This window comes from Emiliania huxleyi (genome assembly GCF_000372725.1).
Source record: "Emiliania huxleyi CCMP1516 unplaced genomic scaffold EMIHUscaffold_45, whole genome shotgun sequence".
Taxonomy (NCBI): Eukaryota; Haptophyta; order Isochrysidales; family Noelaerhabdaceae; genus Emiliania; species Emiliania huxleyi.
The window spans coordinates 123,181-147,755 of NW_005198611.1; the positions used below are offsets into that span (position 1 = coordinate 123,181).

The following is a 24,575-nucleotide window of genomic DNA, read 5'->3' on the forward strand; positions in this document are numbered from 1 at the left end:
AACGGCGATAAGGATAGCAGTGGTGAGCAGTACAGCTCCTAGGGCAGCAGCGTGGAAGTCGGAAGCTGCGAGGGCGGCGGTGACGGTGACAGGTGGAGGCGGCGTAGGCGGCGCGGGTCTGGGCGGCGGCGACGGCGGCGACGGCGGCGGCGGTGACGGCGACGGCGGCGGGCTTGGTGGGGGCGGCGACGGTGGAGGCGGCGAGGGAAGCGGCGGCCTACACGGCGGCGGCGAGGGAGGCGGCGGCAAGGACGGCGGCGGCGAGGGGGGAGGCGGTGACAGCGGCGGCGGGCTGGACGGCGGCGGCGACAGCGGTGGCGGCGGCGGCGACGGCGGCGGTGGTGAGGGCGGTGGGGGGCTTGGAGGCGGCGGCAACGGCGACGGCGGCGTCAGCGGCGGCCAGCTCGGTGGGGGCGGCGACGGCGGTGGCGACAAGGGAGGCGGTAAGCTCGGAGGCGGCGATGAGGGCGGCGGCGGCGAGGGCGGCGGCGGCGATTGGGGAGGCGGCGGCGGGGGCGGCATGCGGCGGCGGCGGCGGCGGCCTCGGCGGCGGCGGCGGCGGCGAGGGCGGCGGCGGCGGCGGCTGCGGTGGTGAGGGCTGCGGCGAGGAGGACGGAGGCAGCGACAGCGGAGGCGGCGACGGCGGCAGTGGGCCGGGCGGCAGCGGCGACGGCGACGGTGGCGGCGGTGAGGGCGGCGGCGGCGGCGGCGGCGGCGAGGTTGGCGGCGGTGAGGACGACGGCGGCGACGGCGGCGGCGGTGACGGCGGCAACGGCGGCGGCGGTGGGGGGCTCGGAGGCGGCGGTGAGGGCGGTGGCGGCTAGAGGGGTGGCGGGCTGGGCGGCGGCGATGGTGGCGGCGGCGAGGGTGGTGGCGGTGACGGAGGCGGCGGAGACGGAGATGTCGGAGGTGACGGCGAGGGCTGCGGGGGGGGAGGGAGGCGGCGGGCTTGGTGGCGGCGGGCTCGGAGGCGGTTGCGATGGCGGCGGCGGGCTCGGCGGCAGCGGCCGTGGCGGGCTTGGGGGCGGCGGCGAGGGAGGCAGCGGTGACGCGGAGGCGGACTGGGCGGCGGCGGCGACGGCGGTGGTGGGCTTGGTGGGGGCAAAGCGACAGTGGGGGTGGCGAGGGCGGAGAAGGCGCCGGCAGAGGGGGCGACGGCGGCGGCGGGCTCGGCGGTGGCGGCGACGGTGGCGGCGGCGAGGGCGCCGGCGGCGAGGGCGGCGGTGGGCTCGGCGGCGGCGGCGGCGAGGGCGAGGGACGCGCCTGAGGTGCAGGGAGGGCGTCAATACTCACAGCACTGGTGGTTCGGCCTCTAGGAGGCGGGCGGCACCCGAGCGGCTGGCGTATTTTCCGGCCAGGCCGACGAGGGTGAAGGCGTCGATGAGCATCAAGCCGCCCGTGGGCCGCGCCAGGGCCGCGGCGGGTCCTGGCGACCCCTCGAGGGAGGCCAGGGTGGCCAAGGCAGCAGCCACAGCCTGGGAGGAAAAGTGCGCCGCCGACGCGCACTTCTCGTGCGGGTCATTCTCGGAGTTGTCGGGGACGTGCGAAGCTACCGCCTGCGAACGGCCGGTTGGAAGACGTCATGGCGGGCATGTGCGACCCTTAAGAACCCGCGTGCGACCAGAAGGTCGGCTGGAGGCGAGGCTGAAGGCAGTCCCAACAGTGGTGGATTTCTGTTGCTGACAGTTAGGGCGATCGTTGCGTGAACTGACGGCAGGCAAGCCGGCAGGTGGGAGGCGGGGATGTGCCGGGTGGATCCCCAAGCGGGCGAGCCGGGCCCGTGCATAGTTCGGGCGCGGGGGGCGCGGGAGCATGAGAAAGACGCACCGACATGCTGGTGGCTACCGGTCTCTTGATTGCCTGATTTTGACGATTCTCGTTGGACCGTCGCTCGGAGCGAAATCCCAAAACCTCTCAGCTCAAAGGGGGAATTTATTTGTTTGGGCAGTGTTCGACCGGGCTAGTGTGATGCGCTAGCCGTCGCCCAAGTCTGATAAAAAAAAATTTTTTTTGATTTTGCCCGCCGCGCCCGGCCAGGGCCCCAGCGCCCAGGGTTCGGACTTTTTGCGGGGTATGGTATGGTACCCTCGCGCAACCCACCTCGAGACCATAGGCTAGTTCCATTTCACTGTGGCACAGCTCGCGTTACAAAACCTTGATTTTGACCATTTGCGCACTATTGTACCTCTCGGTGCCTTCCAGAGGCAGCTGCGACCCCGCCGAGTAGACGGGCGCACACAGCAGGTGGCGCGGTGTGCGCCCGTCCACTCGGCGGGGTCGCAGCTGATTCTGCGCGTCCTGGGGAGGTACATTTGTTGCGCACCGGAGACGACTCGACGCCGCTGAGATCGGAGATCAAGCTCTGACAGGTCACACGTCGCTCCTTTGACGCCGACGTGACTCGCCCGTACAGATCACATCAGGACACGGGCTCGACGCGCTCGGTACGACGCCTGCGACCCGTCTCGGGTCAGGTGGCACGACGCTCATCGCGCCTGCCAGCGCTGCCGTACAGGTTGCCACGACGAGGTCGAGCACGCTTCTATACGCTCGCCCAGCCTTCCTTTCCATCCCATTAGGCAGCCTGGGAACGGTGATGGTCAGAGGCAAAGCCTACGAGGGGTGGTGGAACCACATGTCACGGCTACTGACGGCTCGACCCCACGATAGCCTCCGAAGGCTGACTTTGCGGCACCATCATCGGACGATGTCGACGAGTTGGGTCGCTCTCGCGGTAGCCAGATGACCTCCCATGCTAGTACCATCGGCTAGGGTCGCAGGAAGCGCGGGGGAGGGCGCTGGGAGCAACACGGAGCTCCGTTGGACGTTTTCAAGATTAGCGTGTCAGAGTGAAATGGAACTAGCCATACCCCCCCGCCTGCTGACAGACCCAGCCTCCCGGAGACCGGGGATGGGCGGTCAGGACCATACCCCCCCACCCTTTGGAGAGAGAGAGAGAATTCTTGATACGAAACCACGACGACACACGCCAGTCGACTCGCATCGGTTGCCTCCATGAACGGCGGAGCTATTCTCGCGCCCACACCACACCTGGCTCCAACGTGGACACGCCCATAGCTGGGGACACTACTAGGTCACGCATGGCATCACAGAAGTTTTATCTCTGGGCCCCGAAAGGCATCTCTAGCAGTGTCGTTACACATGCCCCCTCCCCTCCTGGGCGCATGCGCCTCACGTCTCGCCAGAGCATAAGCCCTTGGCGTGTGGCGAGACGAGTTTTTCGCCATCGCAGCGAGCAGCAAGCCGCCCGCCGCAAACAGCCGGAGGCCTCGCCGCGGCACTGGCTGCGCCGCGGTCCCGCACCCGTCGACGCAGCTCCCCCCGCGGAAGACCGCGCGTAGCAACGTCTTGACGATCGAGATGAGCGTGCCTGAAGCTCGCCCACCTACTGCCCCTGAGAGTTGGTTATTGAGTGGGATCAGCTCCCCCCCTTGGGATCGAAGCCGCCACAACCTCACACCCAACATCCCAGGCGGGATCAGAAGGGGACTCCACACCGGACACCGCCCGGGCACAGCCCCCCTACCCGTCGGATCGCACAGAGGGCCCCCTCGGAGCAGCCCACACACAATCACGCATCGGCAGATTGAGTGCCTGAGTCAGGCAGACAGCACAGACAAGAGGAGAGAGAGGAGAGAGAGAGAGAGAGAGGAGAGAGGAGAGGGTGAGGGTGTGTGCACACGTGTGGAGAGGGAGTGTGTCTGTGGTGGGCTGTAGTCGTACTACGTGGTCAGAACCACGCGCCCCTCAGGAGCTTAAGGTAGAGCTGAGCGTCCAAGACGCCTCGGTGCCACCCACCGGCGTGAAGACCATCCGGATCAGCCCAGTACGCCCTCCGGGCGAACGGTCCCCGCGATGGCCCACGGTCCTCCGTCGCCAAGTTGAACCCCCTGCCTCCCGGTTGACCCCCCGGTCCCCGTACTCGACCATGAAATAAACTCAAAGTCCACCACAGCCTCCAGCCTCCACCTCCACCCGCGAGCCACCACCGCTGCCGCCCGCGACGCCGCCCGCCGCGTCAGATAGCCGCGACGCGCGCATCGAGTCGCGTCGGAGAGCCGCGCCGCACCAGCAGCAGCATCTGCACCACCAGCAGCAGCAGCACCACCACCACCACCACCCGAGAGAGAAGCGCACCTGCCCGACGCCGCCCGCCGCTTCAGACGCTCGCGACGCGCGCGTCGAGCCCAGTCGCACAGCCGCGCCGCGCCAGACAGGCAGTGCAGGCGCAGAGGCGCTCGCAGAGCGGCGCTCAGCGCCGCGCACACCACGCTGCGGACCGTCGGACGAGCGCACCGTACGTCGGCGGCGAGCCGCGTCGCCAGCCGTCTCGCGAGAGAGCGGCGCCGCCGCGTGCGCGCAGCAGCCGCCGCGGCAGAGGCGAGCCGCGGCGACGTCCGCACTAACGGATAACGGCCATTGGCGGTTTTTCTCTCTCTCTCTCTCTCTCTCTCCCACCCTTTGGGCCGCGACTTACCATACCATACCCCGCAAAAAGTTGGAACCCAGGCCAGCTCATCCCCACATCTGGTCAACAGCGCGACGCCCACAATCTAAACGCACGGTCGACGGAGATGCAGGCCGCCGTTCCGGCGGGGCTCTCCGCCGGCGACGCCTTCGTGGCGCAGCTTCCGGACGGGCAGCAGATTCAGATGACGGTGCCGCCGGGCGCCACCGCCGGCCAGCAAATCAGGGAAGTCGTAAGTGAGATGTGACTAACTGCTCTGTCGTCTGTGGAATAACTACTGATGGTGATGGAACTGGGAGCCAGTGAGTGATGGTGGGGGGCACTTAGCCCTGGTGCTAATGCTGACTTTACTACATGACATGGACGGTTGCGGTTGCCTATATGTAAGACTGGTTTTTATTTCGGGTTCTGGGTTCGGCAAAAAAACTCCGACACTGTCGATCGAAAATATTGAAAAAAATCCGCGACAACGCGCTCATGTTCCTGAGATGCATTGTGCGCATCCTCAGATGCCACATTCTATCCTGGGATGCATGGACTAACCCAAGATGAGGTATCATCTCGGCACACTTGTGCGTCTGAAGACGACTGCAGTATTGTATCACGCGATCAAAAGACGCGGGGCACCATCTAAAGAAGGTAAAGATGATCAAATCTTCTTGGAGAACCCAATCATAGTGGAGACACCCGGTGTCCTTAGATGAAAAACGCATCCTAGATGGCGTTTGGCATCTAGGATGCGCATATCATCTGTAGATGGGGGGGTCGCCGCCCCTGTGCCCTGACGATTTCGCCGCGTGTTGGGTAACCTGGAAACGACATTTTTCGCCGCACCGGGTGATCTGAAATCGCTCACGCCGGGTGATCTGAAAAACGCCGGGTGATCTGCGACGCGAATCTCAAAAAGCGGGTAATCTGAAATTTATCCTATGGATGGCACAATACGATACTGAAAAGTCCTGGCACCTGGGTCCCGTACCACGCGGAATCGACCCTATCCAGTGCTCAAGTGCTCAACAGTCTCCTGGCCGCCTCGCAAGGCGTCTTCGGCCTTCATTCATTTGTCTCTTCAACTCGAGCTCTTCAATAATCTCATGCTCCGCAGCAACCTCGCTCGGCCAGAAGATCGGTCCTCCGAGGTGGGATGCTAGTAACCATGAGCCCGATCCGTCGCAGTGCTCTTGCGTTTCGGCGGTACTGGTGCACTAACCCCGAGAGAGAAACCCTTCGTTCGTTCGGAGTCGCTCCTCATCGGATGACATCGCAAACCCTAGAGGTACCGGCTAGAGTCCTTCCTTCCTCCTCCGGGAATGTACGTATGAGCTACATACCCCTTCTACGCCTCGGGCATCCATCGCCGCTGGAGCCTGGCGAGGTCTACTTCTGGCCTGCTGTGCCGCGAAATACCTTACCCTGAGGGAGGGTGTAGAGGATGTAGAGTGTAGAGCGCTGTAGAGCTGTAGAGCTCTACATCCGCCGCGGGACGAAGCGCCTCCGTTGTAGAGCGATGTAGAGCGCGATTTTGCTGTAGAGAGTTTGTTGTAGAGGCTCTACAGCCAAACCGCCGGGAAGGCAGTGACTCAAAGAGGTCGAGTCGCACTAATGGGGTGTCTCCGAGCTTACTGGAGCTCTGATGGACGGCCCTGACTATCCCTGACACACAGAGAGTCACTCTGACAGCACACAACACCCTATGACTGCGTCATGACCAGCCTGCCATGCGTCGCCGGTGCCGCATTCGTCGCAGTGCTTCTTTAGCAGGCGGTGGACTGTCGGCTGCGAGGACGGTGCTGAGCGTTGAGTCCAGGCGAGTTGTGCTGGCCACGATCGCTACGCCGAGCCGAGCTGACGCGCCGAGGCGCCGGCCAGTCGCAGCCGTGAGGCATGCCACAGCAGCAGAGGCACCTGCCACCCATTGGGCGGGCAGACAGAAGGCCAGGGCAGCACTGGCTCTGGCAAGTGCAACGCGCCTCATGTCGGAGAGCGACCGTGCCTCGTTCGCCGCTTGCTTAGGATGCAGAGTTTGTTGTACTCTTAGCTTACTGGGAGAAAAGAGCCAGAGAGAGAGAGGTTTCACGTTAAAGAGCGCCTCTACATCGCTCTACAACGCAAGCGCCTCGTCACGCGGCGGATGTAGAGCTCTACAGCTCTACAGCGCTCTACACAAGGACCCCAGGAATTGCGACTCGCCGCTTTCCTCCCACTGTGATTCTGTGTGAGCTCTGTGTCTTGATTTGCCAACAACAAACCTAATTAAGACATCTCTACAGCTCTACAGCGCGGCGTAAATCCCCTACACACCTGAGACCTTACCCGCATTGAGCCCGAACCACACGGGCGCCGGTGGATGAGCGGCTGTACGGATCCGCAGTCAGGGTGTCAGTATGCCGGCAGCAACTCGAGTGCTAGCCGACTCGTTGGCCGACCTCGAGGAGCGACACACGCGCTGGCAGCGACGATTGGCGCTCATGGCTGGCACGTTACCGCCACCGCGCCAGTCGCCGCTACTCGAGCCGCACTCGCCACCGCAGCAGCGCAAGCCGTCCCCTCCACGGCCGCTGCCGCCTCCGCACTCGCCGCAGCCGCGGTCCCGAGAGTCGCTGCCGCCGCCGCCGCCCTCTGGCCAGCTCTTGTCTGGCGCCAGGCATCAGTACATAGAGGCGCTGCTCGCCGAGCGGTCCCGCGCCTCGGTCACGTCAACCTATGCCCGAAATCACCGCATCGAGTCGCCCGCCTGCCCACAGAGCGAGTTTGTCGCACCGACAAAGGCTGCCCCTCTCCCGCCGACGAAGATGAGCACCAAGCCTCGTAAATGTCAGCAGAGGGGAGCTGCGGCGGCGGGCTGCGCCGACGCTGCCACCAGCGCCGCCGTCATCGCCGCCACCTCCGCCTCCGACGCGTCGTTCGCGCTCCGGCCGCAGCAAAAAGCCCGCCCCGAGCTAGCAGCGAGGAGCACACCGCTGAGGGCTCAGCGCCGCCACGTCGCATTCGTCTCGGCGGACGAGTTCCGGCAGGTTCTCGCGGCGCGGGTGCTGTCGCCGGTGAGGACCGGCAGCGGCATCTGCGCCGAGGCGGGGGTGAGTCTGCGCGCATCGCACTTGGGCGCGTGCGGCTGGGACGGCACGCCTCCCTCTGCGCGCACCCACTCGCTCCTCCTCTCGGAGGATGAGAGGGACGGGCTGCGCCGCCTCCGCGCGCGCGGGCTGCTCAGCCTCGCCGGCCGGCCTCCGGCTGCGGGGGAGCCGCGGCCGCGGACGGTGCAGAGGCCCCCAGCCCGACCCTTCACCGGCGCCTTCGTGCGCCTGCAGCTCACCGGCATCTCCACCCCGACCCAGGCGCCGCCGAGGAGCTACGCGTGTGCCGGCGACTACACGGGCCTCGCGAGTGCTGCTGCTGGGTGGAAAGAGAGCCTGAGGGCCGATCCGCCGCATCCGGCGCGTGTTCGGAGAGAAAATGCACGCTGAAAAGGCAGACCTCTGGAGACCACGCCGCTTTTTACCACTAATCAACACTTTGCTGAAAGAGACGGCAGAATTGGAAACTCCGCGCACAGCCACAGAGAGCTGAGCGACCGCGCGGCCGCGTGCGGGCGTGAGGCGTGAGCGAGGATGCTCGACTATGTGATCGAGTCACGAGTGGCCTGTGTCCGCACTGGCGCCTCGCTGGACGCTGCCGCTACCGAAAGGTGAAAGCGCAGCCCCGCCCCGCAGCCGCCCTACGTTCTCGCCCGCGGGAGTCTCGGAGCAGTGTCACAGGCTTGGCCGGCGCGTGCAGCACAGCGACGGGCGCGGTCCGTTCGAGCGTTCGCACGAGTTTCCTGCCGCCTGCGGGAAGAGGATCCGGTGAGTGAGCTGGGCGGCGATACTGCGGTCCCCCAGTGTGTTGGCCGCCCTGCAGGTTATTGTTGAAGGACTCCATCGCCACGAGAATTCTTGCATTTTTGCTCCCGGCTTAGGGAGCAAGCAAGCCCACTCAACCCCAAGTACTCACCATTGTTACAGTGGTGTAGCTTGTGCAGAGGCTGCAGCCTCTGCTGGGGCGGAATGCGCGGGGTTTTCGGCGCGATGCCCTCGGTGAGTACACGCTACCGCGGTGCCGCAAGCTCTCCTGCGCGCGCGTGACGTGTGGGACGCGTGCGCTGCGCTCAAACGTCGCGATTTGGCGATAGGCGTTCGAGCCGGCGCACAGCGGATAGGTGCGCCGCGCAGGGGGGGTCGGAGGGGTGCGAGAGGGGGCGTGGGTCGGGCGCGCACCGGACGGCCCTGGGAACGGCCGTCACGTCGAGGAGTGGGGCTGTTGGCGGCTCGAGCGCCGAGGCGAGCCGCTCTGCTGCGCCGCCGACAGCCCCTCTTCCGAGCCGGCGCGTGGAGGCGAGCCGCGGCCGGTGTCGCTGGTGCGGGGGCGGCGCAGCGTTTATCCCCCCCCCCCGCCCGCGCCCGCCCGCCCGCCCGCCCGCCCTCAGGCCTTGCCCCTCCGCAGGCGCGGGAGCGCTCGCGGCGAGCACCTCCTACCTCTCGTCGCCCGGCTGCTCCCTTTCCCCGTCACCCGCCGCGCCCTCGCCCGGCCGCCCCACCGCGCACGGAGCGCTCGGCAGCTCGCCGCCGCCGCCGCGCGTCCCGCGCCGCCACGCTTGCCCCCTCTCCTGACGCGCACCCCGCGCAGACGGCGCTCCGGGACAGACGGAGCAGCGACCGCGCCAGCGGTCGCTGCTCCGCCCCTCCGTCGCGCGCGCCGCGCGCGCGCTGCGCCGCTGCCGCCGCGCCCCCCTTCGCCGTCTGTTTCCCGCCGTATGGTGTGCGGTGCGCGCACGCGCAGCGCACACGGCAGCGGCTCCCCACCCCCCTACCCACCCCGTCGCGCCGCCGCCGCCGCCCCGCCGCCCCCGCCGCCGCCGCCGCCCCCGCTGTAGCGTTTGGGGGGGGCGACTGGCGACGGCAAAAATGCAAGCCCCGCCCCTGGCCACTGTTTCCTTCCTGACCGGCGAGGCACGGAGCGGCTGTTAGCACTTTGTGTCTCGCGGTATCTGTGCGTGTGTGGCTGCGGCTCACATCTTCTCCTTCTTCGTCCGCTGGAGTTCCTGCAGAAACTGAAGCGGCGAGTCGAACCAGTCGCCGTACCTGTTTCCGAATCGCGCTGTTAAATTCGCGGGGGCAGGAGCAGGAGGCGGGCGCGCATGCACTTTTTCGAGCAGAGCTTGCAGTGCTCGATGTCTGAGCCGATCTCGACCACCTCGGCCTCGAGCACGTGCCAGTGCGCCTCCAGCGATGAGAGAATGTTGACGAGGTCGGACTGAGCGGGCCGCATTGCCGGGCTCGGGCGTCGCGTTGTTCGCTGCGCCTTCAAGCCGACGGAGGAAAAGAATTTTTCAATCGCTCACACAACACTGGGGACGGGACTGGCGCGCACTGGCACTAACAAGGAAAAGAATTTTAGCAACCTGCACGACCACCACGCCGCAACCGTCGCCGGCGCGCGACACGTTCCCGTAGGCCGGACTGTCCTCGTCGAGAGTGTGTGCCGCCAAGGCGGGACGCACTCAGGGACGGTGCCGACGGGACGCGGCTCGAAGGGTGTGGCTCCGCAGCGCGGCTGGCACTCGTCGCAGAGGCCTCACCTTCAAAAAGTCGGGCATGGCTCTCCCCGCAACTTTCTCGCTAACACGCGCGCACCGCCGAGCCTGCGGCGGGCGTGCTGCAGCCGCACGTCTAACTTCGTCATAGTGCCACGACGTGCGGCCTAGATTTAGCCCACGCGCCTCAGCTCGCAAACACTCACCCATTGAATTGTCACTGCCCGTGAGCGGTGCGAGATAGGGCTAGCAGTAGGCCGCTAGCCTGTGAGGAGGGCGTCCATAGACACCTCACTAGACCCCACACACGGTCTCGTCCGTGCCTCGCCGGCCGGCGAGATTGCTAGAGGTGAGCAAGCCTGCTCTAGCCTCGCATGTTACTTGCTGTCGTCTGTTGTTTGTTGTGCCCTTGTTTGTTCTCTTGGCACCTTGGAGTGCTGGGGGGGGCGACAGGGAGGATGTGGCCTTGAGTTATGTGTACGCCAACTCAGGGTGTGTGGCAGCCAAGCTGGCTGTGTGTCTTGTGAGCCTGTTTGTGTCTGTGTGTCGCTCGTGCGTGCCGTCATCATCTGTCCAGCGCGTCCACCCATACCGCGTTGGTGTCCAGTCCGAGCCTGGCTGTTCTTCACCTTACTACATACATACATGCATACGACGCTGATCTAGGCACGGGACTGGCGCGCACAGGGAAAGAATTTGAACTGCATGGCTCGCACGACACTGGGCAGTCTTAAAATCCCTCTGTGGTGGCGGCGTGCCGTCCTCCCATCCCTCCCTCCCTTGGGGTCTTGGAGCACTTGGAGTGCAGTCATTAACCTCACATCCAGGGCCGGGGAGCTCAGAAGCGCACCCAGCGGGCCGGATGATCGGTATCGGGCTACGGGCTAGAGAGCCCTGACCCCTAGGGGGGGGTGCGCGTTCGCAGGGCAAGGGCCTTAAAGTAAACACAGTTCTCCGAGAGGGCTCCGTGTACCGGGTTTCCCCTTAACTGCAGAACGCCCCCTCTACTCGGAGCTAGTGGACACGGACACTACGACACCACCCGTCACGTACACACACGACTGTCTAACGTGTACACTGCCCGGCCTCTGTTTTCTTTCTTTCTTTCTTTCTTTCAGAGGTACACAACGGAAAAGAAACCGGGATGCGAGGGAAGCCTAGATGACTGAGTGGTTGTGAGTTTGTGTGTAGATAGTAGTAACAACTTCAAGAAGAGATGATCGCGATCGGGCCGCTGCTCTCTCTCTGTTGCCATAAGGGAAGGTATCAGCTGGTCCGCCATGTGGGCCTCCAGGCCTGCTGCGGCGGCGCGGCCGGTTGAGGCCGGGCTCGGCCCGGCCCGCGACGGCTGGCCGCCGACGAGCGTGCTCGCGCTGCTCGTCAAAATGGCGGCGGTGTCGATTGCGGCGACGGTCGTTCAGTCGCTCAGCGCTCAGGCCTCTGGCGTCTGTCGTCTGTTGTCGCATTTCGCACACGCGCGCGCCGCGCGACCCACGTCGCTCCGCGAGGGCATGAGCCTTCCGCGATTCGATCCCGCAGCCAAAAGCTGCTCGCTCGAACCGCGGCCAACTCTGACATCGCGGCCGCAGCTGTTGAGCTCTCCAGAAGACTGGTGCCTCATATGCTGCCTCCCTGCGGTTGCTGCCGGCGAGCCTGGCGGTCCGCTGTACTACAAGGAAGTGCTGACTCGATTCTACCTCAATTCTTCTACCCCCACGACTCGGAACGCGAATGTGACAGGACCATCGGGTCCTTCGGCCACCAAAGCGAGATCACCCGAGAGTAGCTGAGTCTGCCTCTGGCCTCGCGCCTCCCTCTCCTTCAGGCATTCGTGGCATCCTATGGGTCGTCCAGAGTATCGACCTCTGGCGAGTCAGCCAGCCCCACTTTAGGGCGCCATGAAGTACAGCGATCGCCACCTCGCTGGCCTCTCCGCAAGGCCCCCCGACCGCGTCGAACTCAACGGCGCGGGCTCTCTCGGCTACGGGACCGGCCCCAGCTTCGGCTGAGGGCTAACAAGCTGCCGAGCCCAAATCACTGTGAGAGTCGTGATTTCTTGTTGGTTTTCTAAAATCTCTCTCTCACAACTTCCCGATTTGTTTGGCTGATTTTGAAGAGAGACTTGGGCTGAGGGCTGACAAGCTGCCGAGCCCACATCACAGTGAGAGTCGTGATTTCTTGTTGGGGTTCAAAAATTTCTCTCTGATTTTAGCGGCCCAAACGCTTCTCGGTCGTCGGCCAAACCAGAAAACAAAGAACTCTCGGTCAATCTCTACCAAAACCAGCCTCAAAAATCGGCTCAGAGCCCGGAAAGTTGATGATTTCCACGGAGTTCCGGAAACTAGAGAGAGAGCAAGAGAGGAAACGAGAGGGTGCTGTAGAGAAACACCGAGAGGAAACGAGACGGGGTGCGCGAGGAAACACATGATGAGTGTCTTTTGAAAGTGTTTGCCTGTGTGTTGCTCCAGCGTCCAGCGTGCCGCCATCTCAGGGACTCAGCGCCTAGCGCCTAGCGTCCAAAATGGTCAAAATTCTTTTCGCGCCAGGGGCCCTGAGAGTGTGAACTCAAACCTACTTCCTGACCGTAGCCTGACCGTCCTTGTGTAACCGTGTCTCATGTTTGGTTTGTCCTGCCGCGCACATTGTCATGCTGTTGGGTTTCTCCTGCCGCGCACATTGTCATCGACTTGTATCCGACTTGGTGGTTGTGGTGATGTAGCGATGGTGTGGGTCTCTAGTGACCTATACAGCTCCTCCGTGTTCCGTCTCCTGTGACAGGCCCCACCGCCCCCCGCCGGCCCCCATCACAGGGCCAGCACTGGGCGCCTCTCAACCGGCTCTCGCGATGGTCCAGGGCGAGATTCGCCTCCGTCGGAGGCTGAGAGACGCAGGCCTCAGCAACATCGCCGAGGACGGTGCGCGCCTTGCGGCTGCGCTCACCGCCACCAGCAACGACGTGGAAAGGGCCTTTTGCCTCATACGGGCGTCGCAAACGCCACGCGCAGCAGCGACGAGCGAGCCGCGCCAGCCTGGGAGCGCTGGGGCGGCCGGCGACTCGACGACGCTCAAGGTCAGAGTGGAGATTGGCTTGTGGAGCGCCGGTGTGTCCCAGGTCAAGTTTTCGAAGGGCGGCCTCGAGTGGCGGCCGAGCAAGTCGCTGCCGAGTGACAACGGTACTCCGGACCTGAAGATGAGCGCGAATACCATCAGCCACGCCACCGTCGACCGCCACCTCGGCAACCACAAGCTCAGCATCAAGGGCACCATCGTCGTCCCCAATTATGCGCTCTCCGCTCACTACGACCACGGCGCAGCCAAGGGAAACCCAAAGGCGTACCTCCACTTGGCGTTCGACAGCTCCGACGATCTGCAAGCGGCGCTTAGCGCCATGCCAATCCTGAAAGAGCGGGCCGCGCCTGCTGCCGCGCCGGCCGCCGCGCCGGCCGCTGCGACTGAGCGCTCCTCTGCCGCGGCCGCCGCTGCGGCGGCTGGGCGCTGCGGGGCAGCCAGGTCAAGTGGGTCGCCAAGCGATTCGAGGCCGGGCGCTGCACGATCGGATCCGTCCGTGCCCGTGGCTGAGTGCAGGAGAGACAGCCAGCTCCACACGGCGGGCGCAGGCTCACAGCCCGAGGCCGCCTCCTCTTCTGCTGCTGCCGCCGCGCCAACGTCGCTGCTGAGCGATTCCTCTCAGGCCGCCGCCACGCAAGTCGGCTCCATCACAAACGAGCAGGACTTGCGGCACAGGCTCGTCCTCGAGATTCAGTGCAATCAGATGCTCAAGCAGCAGCTTGCGAAGGCGAAGCAGTCGGCGGCTGCGGCGAGGGAGGCGGCTGCGGTGCAGACGCGGACGAGCGGGGCGGCCGCCGAGCCTGATCCTCCACCCGTCGTCGCAGCCGCGGCTACTTCTCCCGCCCTGCTCGGTGTCGGCCTCGTCGGCCGCGGCCTCGGACGGCTCAGGTGCTTGCCTGCACCACAAACCTTCGCGCCGCAGCCGCCCTCTGCAGACGCGGTTGCGGCTTCGTCTGAGCTCGCCGCGCTCAAGGAGAGGCTCGCCGCGTCGGAGCGTGCCCGAACGCGCGCCGAGGGAGCTCTCGCCGCCGCGTCGCGCGAGACGCTGCTGCAGCGTTTTGTCGCCTTCGACGCGCATCGCGACAGGCAGTTTTCGTGCCACAGAGGCTCCTTCTGGAAGGACGACAAGCGGTCGAGCCTTGGCACCTTCGCCTTGCGCCGCTCCTCGCTGGCGGTCGACGTCCTCGAGACGATCCGGCGCGAGCTGTCGCCCTCCTCCGCCATGTGGGCGCCGTTCCACGTGCAGATGCTCCAGGACAGCAAGATTGCGGCGGCAGACGAGTCCGTCTGCCGGGCTGTGACGGGGGAGATGCACGTGAAGGAGGCAGGCGTGGATCAGAGCGGCGTGACGATCGACATGTTCGCCCAGTTCTTCCGCAGCCTCCGCTCCCTGCCCGAGACGAGCCGCCTCTTTGAGCGGCACGGCACGGCGACTTGCGCGCTGCCGCTCCGCGACGCACTGGCCGGAGCCGAGCCCGCCTCCGAGGCCCCGCCCGCGAAGCGGCAGCGGAGGGCAGGAGGTGCCTCGAGTGGCGCTAGCGGAGCGGCTGTCGCGCCGCTCTCCAGCTGCGGCTCGCGGGATCTCCTCGCGCTCGTTGGTCGGTTCATCGCCCTCGCGCTCATCCGCGGCGATGGCCACTTTGTCGACGACCAGCTCCCAGACTTCGTCATCGAGTTTCTCTCCACGGACAACTACCAGAGCCTGCAGCGACCGGACGGGGCGCTGGCAGCGCTCGAGCAGACGGGCCTTGCCGGCGAGTACACGCGCCCCCTGCTCGAGCGCGACATCGAAGAGTTTGCTGAGCTCATCGCGGAGGAGGCGTCGGACCTGCGGCTCTGGCACCTGTGCCGGCGGTGTGTGTGCGGGTGCACTGGCGACGCGCCCGGCGCGCCTCCCTGCAGCTGCGCCTGCTGGAGAGAGCCGCTCACCGAGGAGACGAAGCGAGCGCAGATTGTTCGCGTCGCGATGCACGACCTGTACGAGGTGCGCAAGGGTAGCCTGCGCGCCCTCAAGAAGGGCTTCCAAGGCGAGGATCAGCCCGAGACGGACAGCTCGGGCGCGTACTTCTTCTCGCCGCAGCTGGGCATCTTCTCTCCCGCCGAGGTCGCCCTCCGGCTGCGCGGGCAGGAGGTGACGACGCCCGACGAACTGCTGAAGGAGCTCAGCTTCCGCGCGCAGGATGCGGACGAGCTGACGAGCTCGGGCGAGATGGGCAAGACCTCCACTGCCGCCTTCGAGGCGACGCGCGAGTGGCTCAGCGAGTTTGTGATGAAGCTCGAGGCGGCGGGCGTCAAGAACTTCCTCCGCTTCATCACTGGCCTCTCCTCCGTCAAGGCCACGTCCACAGGCGAGCAGACGCCCATCATCGTCCACGTTTACCACGACCCCGTGGGGAATACTCCAACCGCATCGACGTGCACGCGTACGATGCTGCTACCTGCCTACCAGTCGAGAGCAGACTTTGAGAAGAAGCTCAACTGGTCCCTCGAAGAGTTTCGCGTCAGAAGCAGCCAGATCGGCGGCGCAGAGATGGGCTGGCAATGAGCGGAGCGAGGCCTGAGAGCGCCGCGGGACGGATCACAGCGGGAAGAGGCCACCACTAGGACTCTACGTCTACGACGGGTAATGAGCCGGCGTACGGCTTTACTGGATACTGACGTACTGGCCTCTACAGTAGAGGGCTATCGCTCTAGACTCTACACATACAGGTGTGTTGCATGAGTGACACTGTTTTCTACTCTACGATACAGACAAAACCGCGTGCACACACATGATGCCGGATGTGCGACATACAGCTTACAGAGGTATGTGGTGTCTCCTCCGCCCCGGATCTCCCCCGCGCGATGCGCGAAAATTCAAAAACAAAATAAGTTCGACTCGCCTACCTGTACCTCCGCAGAGCGCAGTCGCGTGCGCTCGTGCCCGGTCTCGTCTTAGTACTTAAGATTAGGCCAACATGCCCACCGCATCATCCTCTGGCTCTCTCTGCGCTCCTGGCCACCCGTTCCACCCGCCCCTCAGTTGCCGCCTTGGTTGGCGCCGTCCATCGTGGCGTAGCCCTCGTCCTTCGTCAGGATTACGTTCGTGTCGATGACGACGCCGCGCGCCTTTGCGACGTGCAGCATGTCCTTGTCGCCGCGGCCGCACAAGTTGACGAGCACGATCTGGTCGGGCCGCATCGTCTTTGCGAGCTCCATCGTGGTGTGCATCGCGTGCGACGGCTCGAGCGCGGGCAGGATCCCCTCCTTGCGCGAGACGAGCCGCTGCGCGTCCAGGGCCTGCGAGTCGGTGGCGAACTTGTACTCGACGCGGCCCGACGCCTTGAGCTGCGCGTGCTGCGGCCCGACGCCCGGGTAGTCGAGGCCGGCGGAGATGGAGTGCGTCTCCTTGATCTGCCCGTCCGGCGTCTGCAGCAGGAAGGTGCGCGAGCCGTGCAGCACGCCGACGACGCCGTTGGTGAGCGTCGCCGCGTGCTTGTCCGTCTCCGTCCCGTCCGGCAGCCACGGGCCGTGCTCGCCGCCAGCCTCGACGCCGACGATGCGCACGTGGCCCTGCGCCGGCTCCTTGGACGGGTGCGTGTCGCCGAGGAAGGCGGTGAACATGCCAATCGCGTTGGAGCCGCCGCCGACGCAGGCGACGACCACGTCGGGCAGCCGGCCGGGCCCGTTGGAGAAGGTGACGTGGCCGTGCTCGCCCGAGGTCTGGTTGAGCATCTGCGCGCGCGCCTCGTTGCCGATGACCGACTGCAGGTCGCGCACGATGTCGGGGAAGGGGTGCGGCCCCACCGCGGAGCCGATGATGTAGTGCGTCGTCCGGATGTTTGTGACCCAGTCACGCAGCGCCTCGTTGACCGCATCCTTGAGGGTGCGCGAGCCCGACTGGACAGGGACCACCTTGGCGCCCATCTCGGTCATGCGGAAGCAGTTGAGCTTCTGCCGCTCGCAGTCGACCGCGCCCATGTAGACGATGCACTCGAGCCCGAGCAGCGCGCACGCGGCGGCGGTGGCGACGCCGTGCTGCCCGGCGCCCGTCTCTGCGATGATGCGCTTCTTGCCGAGCTTGATCGCGAGGAGCGCCTGCGGGGCACGGGCAAGCGGGCAAGCGGGTAGGCGGGCGGGCGGGCGGGCGGGCGGGCGGGCGGGCTGGGCGGCGGTAGGGACGCGGGAGGGAGGCGGGCGAGGCGGGCGAGGCGGGGCTGTGGCGCCTGTCCGACCGCGTTGTTGATCTTGTGCGCCCCGGTGTGGGCCAGCTCCTCGCGCCTTGGGCAGGAGGCGGGGCGTGACGGGACTTGGTGCGCGGCACTGGGGAGAAAGCTCGCTGCGGCGCGCGCACTTCATCCAGATCTGCGCGCCGCCCACCAGCGCCGTCAGCCTCTTTGCGTGGTAGAGCGGCGTCGGGCCGCCGATGAAGTCGCGCCGCAGCGTGGCGAGCTCAGCCTTGAACTCGGGGTCGTTGCGCCAGTGGTTCCACGCCGCCTCGAGCTCCTTGTGCGCCACCATCAGCGTCTCGGGGATGAAGCGCCTTCGCAGCGGGGCGGTGGGGGACGGGGCTCAGGGACGGCGGCCCGGCAGGCGAGGGAGGTCGGGGAGGGGTTCGCTCACCCTCCAAAGACGGACTCGCCAAAGTTCCACTTGTCGGCGTGCTTCTTCTGCGCCGCCAGCTGCTCCTCGCTCTTTTGCGCCTTCGCAAACGCCGCCTTTTGCCCGACGGCGGCGAGCGGGCCTGGCGGCGGCGGGGAGGGGGAAGGGCAGGGGTGTGGGGAGGGGTCTGGGTGTGGGGAGGGGTGTGGGTGTGGGGAGGGGGAGGGGTGTGGGGAGGGGGAGGGGTGTGAGGCGCCGGCCCTCGGTGCAGAGGCCGCGGGTCGAGTGAGAGGCGGAGGTGGTGGACGCGACGGAGGAGGCGGCGACGGAGGAGGAGGCGACGGAGGCGGCGGAGGGCGGAGGGTGGAGGGCGGAGGGCGGAGGGTGGAGGATGATTCCGCACCGCCACTCAGCTCGCGCACGAGGGATCCGGCCGCCGCGATGCCGCCCGCGCCAATCTCCTGCACGATCTTCGAGCCGACGACGCAGCCGTCCGCGAAGGCGCCGAACTCTTCGACGTGCGCCCGCTTCGTGATTCCGAAGCCGACGACGATGGGCAGGTCCGTCCGCTTGGCGCCGAGCTTCTGCAGGGCGGTGGCGAGGGCGGGGCTGGAGGAGCGGAGGCGGGAGGAGCGGGGAGGCGGGAGGAGCGGGGGCGACGCGGCGTGGGGAGGGGAGGGGCGGCAAGGCGAGGCGCGTGGGGCGTGGGAGGCGCGGGAGCGGGCCGGCGCGGGGCTCGGCGTGGCAGGGGTCGCGAGGAGGCCTCGCCTCCGCTGCGTCGCGAATCGACTCGACCACCGCCTTGCACTCGGCGAGCCGCTCCGCCTTGGCGGCGGCGGCCTCCTGGTCGCGCGCGCCGGTGACGCCGAGGAGCGAGACGACGTACACCATCCCCGGGATCGGGTTGAGCGCCGCCTCGGCCGCCTGCGCGATCCGCTCCGGCCCGGAGGTCGGCGCCGCCAGAGGGACGAGGGACAGGTTGTGCCGCGCGGCGGCGGGAGACATGATGCGCCACGACTCCTCGACCGGCAGGTCCACGATGATGAAGCCGTCGACGCCGGCCGCCGCCGCCTCGGCGCACGTCTCGTCCACGCCCGCCGCAAGGAACGAGTTGTAGTAACCCATCAGCAGCAGAGGCACGGTGAGGCCCTGCCGGCGGGCCTCGGCGGCGTACTTGAGCACGTCCGAGTAGACGACGCCGTTTTTGATGGCGACCACGCTCGCCGCCTCGATGGTCGAGCCGTCGGCCATCGGGTCGCTAAATGGCACGCCTAGCTCGATCACGTCCGCGCCGCTCCTCTCGAGCTCGAGGAGCGCAGGGACGGTGGCGTCGAGGGTCGGGTAGCCAGCGGTGACGAACGCCACAAAGGCGGTGCGGTTCGCCGCGCGGCAGTCGGCGAAGCGGTCGGCGAGGCGCTGAGACATGTCTGGCAGCCAAGATGTCTAGCACCAACCAGCAAAGGTCCCGACGACACGAGCTTCGACCTGGCTGTGATCCACAGCGAGCTGGTCTTACGGAATTTTTTTGCAATTGTTTGCCATTGTTTGCGAGAGAACCGAAAAGAAGTTTCGCAGCGATCGTCTCGCGCTAAAAAAATTGCTGCCGCGAAAATTCTTCTTCGACGGGTGAGTGCGCACGAGCCCCACTCCTCTGCTGCAACACTCGCGCAACGCTCACTCGCCGTCGTTCAACGGCCATGAAGTCCTCCGCGACGGACAAGGTCTTGAAGAAGCGGCGGCTGGCCGAGCGGACGCCCAAGCCGAAGGGCGCTCCCGCCGCCGCCAGCGCCGCCGCTCCTCCTCCCGCCGCCGCTCCCGCCGCCTCCTCCTCCGGCCGGGCGTGGACCGTGTCGCTCGCGCTGCCCGGCTCGATCGTCGACAACGCGCAGACGCAGGAGCTGCGCAGCCACCTGGTCGGCCAGGTCGCTCGCGCGGCCACCATCTTCAACGTCGACGAGATTGTCGTCTTTTCCAGCGACGGCGCGTCGCCCGCGGCTCCGCAGCGCACAGACGGCTCGGTCTTTATGGCGCGGCTGCTGCAGTACCTCGAGTGCCCGCAGTACCTGCGAAAGGCCATCTTCCCGATGCACCCCGACCTCCGCTGCGTCGGACTGCTCGCGCCGCTCGATGCAGCCAACCACCCGCGCGCGACGGAGCAGTGCGCCTACCGCGAAGGCGCCACGCCGCCGCCGCCGCCGCGCCCGACCCCGCCGCTTTGGCGGCCGCTGTCCGCCCTGCCTCACGCCGCGGCCGCGCCTCGCCGCGCAGGCCTCATCTCGGAGAAGGGCGGCTCCAAGGACGGCCGCTCGGGTGCGATTGTCGGGCTGCCCAAGGAGGTGAGTGTGGACCGCCGGCTGCCCGCGGGGACGCGGGTGACGGTGCGGATGCCGTCGCGGCCGGGCGAGCCGGCGGCGGTGGTGCCTCCGCGCGAGCCGCGCGAGAAGCTGGGGCTGCACTGGGGCTTCTCGGTCCGGCTCGCCAAGGACCTGCCCTCCGTCTGGTCCGAGTGCCCCTTTGGTGGCGGGTACGACCTGTCGCTCGGAACCTCGGACAAGGGCGACTCGGACTGGCTGCAGGGGGAGGGCTTCCGGTGAAGCCCAGACCGCCGCCCGCCTCAGACCGCCAAGCGCCGCCCGCCGCCGCGTCCCGACGCGCAGCAGCCGCCCGCCGCAGGCTTCCCGCCTTCAAGCACTTGCTCATCGTCTTTGGCGGCGTTGAGGGCGAGCCGCCCGCCTCACCGCCTACCCTTCACCCTCCTCCCTCACCCCAGCCCGCACCTACCCCCGCCGTGCCCGAGCGCCCCGCCATCGCCCCGCCATCATCGCCCCGCCATCATCGCCCCGCCATCATCACCTCGCCATCATCACCTCGCCATCATCACCTCGCCATCATCACCTCGCCATCATCACCTCGCCATCATCACCTCGCCATCATCACCTCGCCATCATCACCTCGCCATCATCACCTCGCCATCATCACCTCGCCATCATCACCTCGCCAGGCCTCGAGCCCGTCGTCGAGGCGCACCCGGAGCTCGCCGCGCATGGAATCGAAACCTCGGCGCGCCGCCTCGGCCGGCCCCTCGCGTCCACGCACGCTCGTCAGCCCTTCCGCGTCGCGCGAGCAGGCGCTCTTCGACCTCTACCTCAACCTCTGCCCCGGGCAGGGCTCTCGCACGATCCGGACCGAGGAGGCGCTGCTCGTCGGCCTGGCCGCCCTCCAGCCGCACACACGCCGGGCGGGCGCGAGCTGATTGCGGATCGTGATGCCCAGTGAAAGCTGGTACTCGAGAGCGACCAGCGAGACGCAGAGACGGGAGCTGGCCGCTGCGAGTCAGTCGTGGCGCAGTCGGGTTGGCGACGCACGACCGGTCAAGAACAAGATTTTCGTCTTACTCGTGTTTTTTTTCTTAAACGACCCTCGCCCAGGGATCTACAATGCTGTCTTAAGGTCCGACAGGTTCGGCACACCAGGCAACACCCCGGTAATAGCTCTAATATACACAAAATGTGATTGTGTGCCCCTGCGGGCGGATCCTCAGACCTCACCACACGTCACACAGATCACAGCTCACAGCTCACAAAATCAGTAACTCGTCTGTCGCCGTCCCAAACCGTCACTCCCCTTTCTCTCCCGGCCGGGGCGACGACCGACGAGGCGCACGCGGCCGCAGGGGCGGCGGGTGTGCGAGGATCCAGGCCTGTGGGCCCGAGAGCGATGTGCCATCGCATGTGTGTGTCCGGTAAGGGGTACGGACGACGGTGTACTCCACTCACCCTGTCATGGTTTTTCCGGTCTTCCACAACACAACGCGCCGCCGCCCCCTGCGCCCTCGAGAGGTCGAGTGGCCCCTCTCGGCCTCGCATGCCCCCAGCCCCACTCCGCACTCGCGCTCTCGGCCTGGCCGCCACGTACTTTTTCTACTCAAGGGCCGTACTTGTAGCATACGTTTAGTGGCACCACCGTGCGCGCGATCGGTCCCTAACCTGCGGTCCTTCACCGCAATCCGTCCTTTGCCCTCTTTTTGGGTTCAACCCCAACGGCAACGCGCCCCCCTCCCTCTTCTACACAACAATCAACATCACACCATATTCGTGTAGGCCCCCCGAGTCACGGTACCCTCTGAGTTGTTTTCTCTCACAGTGTCGTGCGAGGGAGCTTCGTTGTAAAATTCTCTCAAAGTCCGTGAATGCCATCAGCCGAGTGCTGAACCTTCTTGGAATGTCTGGGGACGCACGCACTTCCTATCGGAAATTCGGATCGTTCGTCAACACTTCGTTCATGGAGACTCCGCAACCCAGGTTGCTGCGCCCTCGGACCCTTGCAGGCGCGGGGGGGGTGCTCCTCGTCGTTGGTGTGTACATGCACAACAGAGAGGGTCACGCCATCATGGGCAACCCGCAACAAAATTCACAAACGGTGTGTGCGGGCGACACGAGAGGTGACAAAAAGTGCAGCCACGATTCCACCCACCGGGTTTGCGCCGAGATTGGGCTACCGGACACATCGTTCTGGCGCTTCACGGGCCAGCACTCCTGGTGCAACACTCGGGGAGGCTACTCGTTGAGTCCCAACGGCAATGACTTGCGGTGCCCAACGAGTCATCCGACTTGGTGCATCTGCAAGTGGGCGACAGCCTCCTGGATAAGAGGCGAGGGCTGCACGGACGCGATCAACATCGACTGCGATGCCACAGACATCTGTGCGACGCAGGAAGGCCTCTACTACTCATACTCTGACTTCAACCAAGACCTCATGCCAGCCCGGAAGTGCGTCAAGAAGAAGTGCCCTGCGGTGTGGGCCGCGTGCGAGGGCGGGAACCAAACGTTCTCCTTTGGGTCGCCGGTGCAAAGCCAGGCGTTGACCAGCAGGATCAGCGCCTGAGAAGGCCGTGGTTCGAATCAGACCGCATTCTCCTTTGGCATGGGTCGCCGGTGCAAAGCCAGGCGGTGATGGAGCGGGATCAGCGCCTGAGAAGGTCAGGATCAGCGCCTGAGAAGGCCGTGGCGCGTGGGGCGGGGAGAGCTGGGGATGGGGGCAGGGAGGGCCTGCTGCGCACCACCGCGGCCAACAAGATTTTGGGGATCGCGTGGCCGGAGTGAACTGATTGTCAAAAAGGCCGGGATCCTTTCAGGGGATTTGTGTGGTTTTCGGGATTGGTGCCCCGTGGCTCCGGGATTGTGGGTCGCCATCCGAGGTGAAAGAAGAAAAAAGAAAAACATCAGTCCATAGAAGTTCAAACCGAACATCAAATCTTTCTCTCCCTCTCTCATCAGGCCCCGCCGTCACACCGCTCACCGGCGAATATCGTTCCAGGATCGAGGCTGAGGCCGCTGAGGGAGGGTGTAGAGGATGTAGAGTGTAGAGCGCTGTAGAGCTGTAGAGCTGTAGAGCTGTAGAGAGCTGTAGAGCTCTACATCCGGCGCGTGACGAACTGCGTGCGTTGTAGAGCGCTGTAGAGCGCGATTTTTTGCTGTAGAGGGTTTGTTGTAGAGGCTCTACAGCCAAACCGCCGGTAAGGCAGTGACTCAAAGAGGTCGAGCCGCGCCAATGGGGTGTCTCATAGCTTACCGGAGCTCTGATTATCACTGACACCTCACTCCGACGGCACACAGCACCCTTATGACTGCGTCATGACCAGCCTGCCATGCGTCGCCGGTGCCGCATTCGTCGCAGTGCTTCGTGCGCGTAGTCAGTGGGCCGCCGGCGAGCGGGCTAGTGGGTGACTCCTGCCACCCCGCGCACTAAGATAGTGCGCGTAGTGAGTGGGCCGCCGGCGAGCGGGGAGCGGGCTAGTGGGTGAGTGTGACTCGCCACCCCGCCCACTAAATTAGTGCGCGTAGTGGGTGGGCCGCCTTCTAGTGGTCGGCGAGGCCGTGGCCAGTGCCCCGGCCCTGCGGCGCCGCGCCGCCAGCTCGGTCCCCACGCCAAATCTAAGTCGGCATCGGCGCCTTTGACATTGTCCTGGCGCCGACCTCGTCTCCAGCTACGTACCAGGTTTACAGCGTCGTGGGCACGCTGCATGCGCCCCACCCTGGGGACGCCGGTCCGCATCCTCTCGTCGCCCACGCGAGTGGTTGGCGTGTCGGCCGGCCTCAACCCTGACGAACTCGTCGTGACGCAAGCGGCGCAGGGTGTCGCCGTCTACAACGTCGTCAGCCGCGCTCGCATCACCGCCTGGTCGTTGCCCGCCGAGGCGTGCAGCCGCGCCGTCCAGCCGCGACCGCACGTCAGCGCCCACCCGCTCGCCTCCTCCTCACTCAGGTGCGGTTAAGCCACGCCGCCATCGCCCACGCCTCGTCGCGCTGCTACCTCGCAGTCCGCGACCGCTCGTCGCTCTTTGGTTGGGGCGAGGCCCAGGCTGAGGTGAGCGGCGGAGGTGGCCTGGCGTTCGAGGCACCCATCCTCGTCATCCTGCAGTCCCCTGCGCTACGTGACGCCGTCGCCGCGGTCGGCGTCGACGGGTCCGCCTCCATCATCCGCTGCTCTGCCACCATGCCCGCCGCCCAAAAGCCGGCCGCCACTGGAGCAGTCAGCAGCGCGGCGGCGACGGCAAGCGACGACCAGCTGGCGATGTGGGCGGCGCTGCTGCCGCTTCCCACCGGCCTCCCGCCGCACCACCCGCTCGCCCTCCTCGCCCTCCTTCGCAGCCGCGCCGGCGCCCTCTCGCTCTCGGTCCGCGCCCTCGCGCCTCAGCTGTCCGGCTCCGGCGGCGGCAAGGCGCCCCTCGCCTCCGTCGTCTTCTTCTCTCCGCTGACGGTGGCGCCGCCCCTCTCCCACAGAGGAGCCCCGACCCCGAGAAAAAAAGAGCGAGAGGGCGCCGGAAGAGAAAAAAAGCAAGACGAGAAGCACGAAAGGCAGCAGAAC

The 24,575-nt window shown here is 66.1% G+C and overlaps 6 protein-coding genes across 6 annotated transcripts in view; 4 read left to right on the plus strand and 2 right to left on the minus strand.

Annotated features, from left to right (window-relative positions):
• Positions 1-9,533: 9,533 nt before the first annotated feature.
• EMIHUDRAFT_210596 (hypothetical protein) lies at positions 9,534-10,121 on the minus strand (the record flags this gene model as incomplete). Its single annotated transcript, XM_005768636.1, has 4 exons — positions 9,534-9,606; positions 9,669-9,826; positions 9,927-9,989; positions 10,104-10,121. 4 exons carry the CDS (start codon positions 10,119-10,121, stop codon positions 9,534-9,536), a joined length of 312 nt encoding a protein of 103 aa, XP_005768693.1.
• Positions 10,122-11,333: 1,212 nt separating this feature from the next.
• Positions 11,334-12,118, plus strand: EMIHUDRAFT_356100 (hypothetical protein; the record flags this gene model as incomplete). The annotated part of the gene is made up of 1 exon (XM_005768637.1): positions 11,334-12,118. A coding segment is annotated over exon 1 (457 nt), but the record flags the coding sequence as incomplete, so codon positions are not given.
• Positions 12,119-12,903: 785 nt separating this feature from the next.
• EMIHUDRAFT_210599 (hypothetical protein) lies at positions 12,904-15,672 on the plus strand (the record flags this gene model as incomplete). The annotated part of the gene is made up of 2 exons (XM_005768638.1): positions 12,904-13,406; positions 13,644-15,672. 2 exons carry the CDS (start codon positions 12,904-12,906, stop codon positions 15,670-15,672), a joined length of 2,532 nt encoding a protein of 843 aa, XP_005768695.1.
• Positions 15,673-15,978: 306 nt separating this feature from the next.
• On the minus strand, positions 15,979-19,196 carry EMIHUDRAFT_427526 (tryptophane synthase). The gene is made up of 6 exons (XM_005768639.1): positions 18,477-19,196; positions 18,112-18,292; positions 17,730-17,850; positions 17,461-17,649; positions 17,333-17,387; positions 15,979-17,204 (listed from the first exon to the last, which is right to left on the minus strand). Exons 1-6 carry the CDS (start codon positions 19,131-19,133, stop codon positions 16,146-16,148), a joined length of 2,262 nt encoding a protein of 753 aa, XP_005768696.1. The 5' UTR covers positions 19,134-19,196; the 3' UTR covers positions 15,979-16,145.
• A 209-nt stretch (positions 19,197-19,405) lies between these two features.
• EMIHUDRAFT_310898 (hypothetical protein) lies at positions 19,406-20,961 on the plus strand (the record flags this gene model as incomplete). The annotated part of the gene is made up of 6 exons (XM_005768640.1): positions 19,406-19,866; positions 19,977-20,018; positions 20,050-20,298; positions 20,382-20,421; positions 20,710-20,723; positions 20,814-20,961. 6 exons carry the CDS (start codon positions 19,406-19,408, stop codon positions 20,959-20,961), a joined length of 954 nt encoding a protein of 317 aa, XP_005768697.1.
• A 2,769-nt stretch (positions 20,962-23,730) lies between these two features.
• EMIHUDRAFT_210604 (hypothetical protein) overlaps positions 23,731-24,575 on the plus strand; it is a gene marked incomplete at both ends in the record, with an annotated part of 3,322 nt that continues 2,477 nt past the window's right edge. Inside the window, 2 exons of the mRNA XM_005768641.1 lie at positions 23,731-23,906; positions 23,984-24,467. Of these exons, the coding sequence (XP_005768698.1) occupies positions 23,731-23,906; positions 23,984-24,467 (660 nt within the window). The remainder of the gene's footprint in view (positions 23,907-23,983; positions 24,468-24,575) is intronic.